The sequence below is a fragment of the Triticum urartu genome, chromosome 4A, assembly GCF_056163025.1.
Source record: "Triticum urartu cultivar PI428250 chromosome 4A, HENAU_Tu73, whole genome shotgun sequence".
Lineage (NCBI taxonomy): Eukaryota > Viridiplantae > Streptophyta > Magnoliopsida > Poales > Poaceae > Triticum > Triticum urartu.
The window spans coordinates 311,166,199-311,172,579 of record NC_141876.1 but is presented as its reverse complement, the minus strand read 5'-3'; the positions used below and the strand labels follow the sequence as shown (position 1 = coordinate 311,172,579).

Here is a 6,381-nt window from a genome sequence, read left to right as displayed (position 1 = left end):
CCGCCGCGTCTGGCTCGCCGGCGTCAAGCCACCGGCGGGTTTTGACCCCGCTGACCAGGAGGTTTGACCTCCCGTGGGTCGCTGACATGTGGGGCCCGGCCCTATTAATTTTTAGTTAGGATTAGTTTAACAACTAATTTAACCCTGTTAACTAATTGGGTCACTGACGCGTGGGCCCAACCCCATTAACTAAGCCAGTTTAGGTTTAATTTAATTAGGATTAGCCACAGACACTGACGTGTGGACCCCACACGTCAGGTTTGACCTGCTGACCCAATGCTGCTATCATGCTGACGGAATATATCATTTTCTGGTTTAAAAATAAATTAGGAAATTCCAAAAAATGATATAAACATCAAAATTTCATAGAAATTCAACCATAGCTCAGATTGAAATAATTTATATATGAAAAATTATCAGAAAAATTCAATCTATCCATCTATACCATTTTCATGCATGACAAACCATCTATACATGTTGTATATATGAAAACACACTTATGGCATATTTAAGAACTTAATTTGGAGTTGTATTTGAACCCTTGGTTCAAATGGACTTCAACCAAATAAATGCTAGATGCATTAACTCAAACAACATCACATACTCAGGCCATGTTCATGCATCATAATGTTGCATATGCTTCTGTTTGATTTCCGACACCGTTCCTTCTCGATAGGTCCTGCTCCGGAGAGTGTTCGAGAATACCTGTCTGAGGAGTAGTGCCCCCTGTTGATCTACCAGGCAAGCAACCCCCCCTTGTTCATTCCGATAAAATCCTACTCTCTCGCTCCTGATCTCATTTATTGCATTAGGACAACAATGATTCAACTGCTACTTTATGCTACGGTAGTTGAACCCATTCCTCTGCATGACCTGTCATTGCCACAGTAAATAGTTGAAACCAACTAGCATGTGTAGGAGTTGTTTGAGCCATGATGTGCTTCTACCATGCCATGCCTGCTATTGCTTAGAGTTGTGTCAGGTATGATTCATCGGGAATGAATTGGAGTGTTATGATATGTTCTGGTGCTGAGAGTTAAGCATGTGAACACGATTTGGTAAAGGTAGCGGTGAGAGGCCATGTAGGAGTACATGGTGGGTTGTCTCATTGGGACCGTCCTTAAGAACTGAGTTCTGTGTAAGTTGTCCAATGACTAGCTACTACCACACATTGGGCTCCGGGCGCTCCAAGCTCTCTCGACTTATTAACCGCCTTGAACTCTGTCCAGGAGTTGCAAATAGTTTCTGGTGTTTGTAGGTAGTGCTATTTTTCTACCGAGTGGCACCCGGCAGGGTGGACTTGGGACAGACTAGGCACACGTGGCCCGGTGTACCGAGTGGCACCTGGATGGTGGGCTCGGGAACCCTGTACACATCGTTTGGGGCTGTGAGCGAAACCTTGGCCGGATCTCCTTGCGGATGGAACCCAAATAGGTGATAAACCTGGACTAGAGCCTTGCGTGGTTAGTCAGGTCGTGGCCAACACCTTCGCCAGGCTTCTGCTTGAAGGTTGCCGAGATACATGACGTGTATATGGTGATAAGTGGTGAGAGCGTGCGTGAAGAAGTACACCCCTGCAGGGTTATCATGATCTATTCGAATAGCCATGTCCTCGGTTATGGACTTCTTGGATGCTTACGTGGTACATAGACAACTTAAAGTGGATACTCTAAAATTCTCAAGACAAGCGTGAGTGCTATGGATGGCCTTCTTGTAGGAGAGACGGGGATGAATCCATAGTTGTGTATTGATGTGGTGATTAGTGGACTCGTGTGCGCTGCCTCACCTCAAAGAAGTTTCTCATTGTCGTAGAACAGGATAGCCACCGAGTCAAAGCTGGCTTGCTGCAACTAAACCCCACATTACCTTCTTGATACAAATGCATGTATGATAGGATCTGATGTAAGTCTTGCTGAGTACCTTTGTACTCACGTTTGCTTTATTTATGTTTTGCAGGTGAGACATCTGTCTCACTAGTAGTACCGCTTGGACTTCGACGAGTAGCTTGTTACCTCAGCTACGATCTTGTACCTTGGAGGGACTTGTAGATAGTCAGGCTTCTCGGCTTTTTTCTTTTGTAGTTGTCTATACTCAGACATGTAATGCTTCCGTTGCTTGTATGCTCTGAATGATGGGTCATATGACCCCTATTTGTATTAATGCCATGTGGCTCTTCTGGGCCTTTATCTATATGAGTTTGCGTTATGTTGTGATGCCATGTTATACAGCACATACTTGCATGTTATGCGTACGTGTAACATGTATTGCTATGTGTGGGATCCGACAATCTAGTTGTTTATCCTTGTCAGCCTCTCTTATGGGGAAATGTAGTCTAGTGTCTCCTTGAGCCATAGTAGTCCGCTACAACCCGGTTCACCGGAGTCCTGCTAGCCCAGCACTACTGTTCAGGACACTTGACTGGCCGGCATGTGTTTCACTTCGTTCCTGTGTCTGTTCCTTCGGGGAAATGTCATGCGGTGACTTCCGGAGTCCTGTTAGCCTAGTGCTACAGCCCAGATTCATACACTTTGACCGACATGCTCGATGTGATTCATGTATGCCTGTCTCCATAGGTCTGTGCCGCTTTGGGTTCACGACTAGCCATGTCGGCCCGGGTTCTCTGTCATACGGATGCTAGCGACACTATCATATACGTGAGCCAAAAGGCGCAAACGGTCCCGGGCCATGGTAAGGCGACACCCGTGGGAATACCGTGCGTGAGGCCGCAAAGTGATATGAGGTGTTACATGCTAGATCGGTGTGACTTAGAATCGGGGTCCCGACAGTCGCCAAGCTCTTGGCGGTCGGCTTCATCATGGAAGTATTTCACCCCGAGTGGCTGGCCAACCCAGTCCTCGTCCTGAGGAAGAACAAGACCTGGCACATGCGTATCGATTACACCAGCCTAAGCAAGGCCTGCCCCAAAGACCCGTTCGCCCTCCCGCGGATCGACCAAGTTATCGACTCCACCACCGGGTGCGAGCTCCTATCCTTCCTGGATGCTTACTCTGGCTATCATCAGATCAAGCTCGACCCAGCCGACGCCCTAAAGACGTCCTTCATCACGCCCTTCGGGGCATATTGCTACATCACCATGTTGTTCGGCTTGAAGAACACCGGCGCCACCTTCCAGCGCTGCATGCAGAAATGCTTGCTGCCGCAACTCGGCCGCAACATCCACGTTTACGTGGACGACATCGTGGTGAAGACCAAGCAGCACCTCACACTCCTCAACGATTTGAAGGAAACCTTCGCCAACCTGCATGAATACAAGGTTAACCTCAACCCAGAAAAATGCGGTTTCAGCGTCCTAGCCAGAAAGCTACTCGGCTTCCTCGTCTCGGAGCGCGGCATTGAGGCAAACCCGAAGAATATCAAGGCCATCGAGCACATGCGCAAGCCGGCTCGGCTGCGCGATGTCCAGAAGTTCACTAGCTGCTTGGCCTTGGTTAGCCGGTTTCTCAGCCAGCTGGGTGAGAGGGCCTTGCCCCTGTATCAGCTGATGAAGAACACGACGCCGTTCGAGTGGAATGACGAGGCGGACGAAGCCTTCCGGGATCTCAAGCGCATGCTCCCTACCGCACCAATCCTGGCCGCACCGGACGAGAAGGAGCCGTTGTTGCTCTATATCACCGCGACCTCACGATCGGTCAGCACGGTGATGGTGGTCGAGCGACCAGAGAAGGACAGGGTCCACGCCGTCCAGCGTCCCGTCTACTACATGAGCGAGGTGCTATCCGCCTCGAAGCAGAACTACCCGCACTACTAGAAGATGTGTTACGGCATGTACTTCACAGCCAAGAAGCTGAAGCAGTACTTCCAAGAGCACGTCATCACCATGGTCAATATGGCCCCTCTCGGCGAGATCATCGGGTGCCGGGATGCCTCTGGCCGGGTCGCTGAGTGGGCGCTCGAGCTAGCTGGCCACACCATCTTCTACGAGCCCCGCACCACTATCAAGTCCCAGGCTTTAGCCGACTTCCTCGTCGACTGGACCGAGACCCAGTAGCTGTCGCCACCGCCGGACTCGACACACTGGCGCATGCACTTCGACGGCTCGAAGATGCGACTCAGCCTGGGGGCCGACATTGTGCTGTCCTCCCCCAAGGGCGACCGACTCAAGTACACGCTCCAGATCCACTTCGCCGCCTCCAACAACGTTGCCGAGTACAAAGCCCTTGTGCACGGCCTCCAGCTTACCAAGGAACTCGCATCCGGTGCATCCTGTGTTAAGGTGACTCAGACCTGGTGGTGCAGCAGAGCTCTGGCGAGTGGGACGCCCACGACTCCAACATGGCGAGCTACCGTTTCCTTGTCCAGAAGCTGTCCGGATTCTACGCGGGCTGAGAGTTCCTCCACGTCCCGCACGCAGAGAATGAAACGGCCGACACGCTCGCCAAAATCGCCTCGTCCCGGCAGTCCAATCCGTCCGGCATCCCCCTCGAGCACCTGCACAAGCTGTCCGTCAAGCCCTCTTCGGACTCCGAGTCCAGCCATCTCCTAGACGACCCGACCGCGCCTCAACCCGGACCGGGGACTGCTCCAACTGACCCGGTCGCGCCTCAACCCGCCCCGGGGACTGCTCCAACCGACCCGGCCGCGCCTCAAACCAGCCCGGGGACTGCTCTAGCCAGCCCGACCACACCCCAACCCGGCCCTCGAGTCGCTGAACCCGACTCAGGGGCTCCCACCCTGGAACCCATCGCGATGGCCGCCCTCACCAGGGTCGCGGCACCATCCTGGGCCCTGCCCATTTCAGAGTTCCTGGAAAACGGAGTCCTCCCCATGGACGAGACCGAAGCTCGGCAAGTACAGCACCGAGCGTCTGCCTACAACATCATCAACAACGAGCTCGTCAAGCGTAGCTCCACCAGCGCATTCCAACGCTGCATCGAACAGAACCAGGGCATTGAGATCCTCCTCGACATACACCAGGCGAGTGCGGGCACCACGACGCCTCGCGGTCCCTGGTGGCCAAGGCTCTCCGCCATGGTTTCTACTGGCCCACGACCCTCAAAGACGCTGAGTCGCTCGTCCTCAAGTGCGAGGGATGCCAACGCTTCAGCAAGCGCAGCCACCATCCGGCGTCGGCACTCTGGACCATCCTGATCGCCTGGCCCTTCGCGGTCTGGGGACTCGACATGCTGGGACCCTTCAAGACCGCTCGAGGCGGCATGATGCACTTGCTGGTGGCGGTGGCCAAATTCACCAAGTGGATCGAGGCGAGGCCAATCAAGAAGCTGGACGGCCCAACGACCATTCAATTTATCAAAGACATCGCGGTGCGCTACGGCATGCCGAACAGCATCATCACGGACAACGGCAACAACTTCACCAAGGGCGCGCTCGCGCAGTACTACTCTGTCTCCGGCATCCGCCTCGACCTGGCCTCCGTTGCACATCCACAGTCCAATGGCCAGGTCGAGTGGGCCAATGGCCTCATCCTATCTGGCATCAAGCCGCGACTCGTCGAGCCGCTCATCTGCTCGCCCGACAGCTGGCTTGACGAGTTGCCAGCCATCCTCTGGAGTCTCCGCACCACGCAAACAGGTCGACCGGGTTGACCCCGTTCTTCCTCGTCTACAGAGCAAAAGCCGTCATCCCGACTGACGTCGAGTTCGACTCGGCGCACGTCATGATGTACACGGAAGACGAAGCAAAGGAAGCCCGCGAAGACGGCGTCGACCTACTTGAAGAAGCACATCTCCTAGCGCTCAGTCGCTCTGCCATCTACTAGCAAGGTCAGATGCACTACCATAGCAAGAAGATCAAGCCCCTCGCTTTCCGAGAGGGAGACCTCGTCCTCCAACTCGTCCAAGAGCACACTGGGCAACACAAGCTGTCTTCCCCTTGGGAGGGCCCCTTCATCATCAGCAAGGCCTTATGCGACCGCAACACGTACTACCTCATCGATGCCCGCAATACAAACAAGCGCAAGAGGGACACCGCCGGCGAAGAAACAACCCGGCCATGGAATGCAGAGCTCCTCCGCCCGTTTTACAGTTAGCCAAGTGCACGTATGTATCGCTGACTTTCGTAACCATCTGAAACTATGGGGTCCCCAAACGACGCTCGGGGGCTGCCCCTTTTGCGACCAAGCTATTGTGTCTCCTACATTTGTGCACTACTTTAAATCTTAAGCCGAACCCGGCCACCGGGTTGACTTGCTCGACCCGGGGGCTCGGGGGCTGGCCATCTTGGCCACTCGCCGTTTTTTCTTAGCGGTTCTCAACGTGTTGCCTCGCCATAGCTTCTCGCTTCGCCCTAAGCTGTAGATCCGGCTTCGGCTGTGGGCTGGCAAGCGCATGAGAACAAAAGCACCAGCGCGCCACGAACACTCAGTCAAGAACCACCGGGTCGCCCAACCCGGCCCTATCACTT

At 53.8% G+C, this 6,381-nt stretch overlaps 1 protein-coding gene across 1 annotated transcript; it reads left to right on the top strand.

Annotated features, from left to right (window-relative positions):
• Positions 1 to 4,042: 4,042 nt before the first annotated feature.
• On the top strand, positions 4,043 to 5,564 carry LOC147975683 (uncharacterized). Its single transcript, XM_087520532.1, has 3 exons — positions 4,043 to 4,234; positions 4,351 to 4,861; positions 4,936 to 5,564. The coding sequence occupies exons 1-3, from the start codon at positions 4,043 to 4,045 to the stop codon at positions 5,562 to 5,564; spliced, it is 1,332 nt and encodes a 443-aa protein (XP_087376658.1).
• The last annotated feature ends 817 nt before the right edge of the window (positions 5,565 to 6,381 follow it).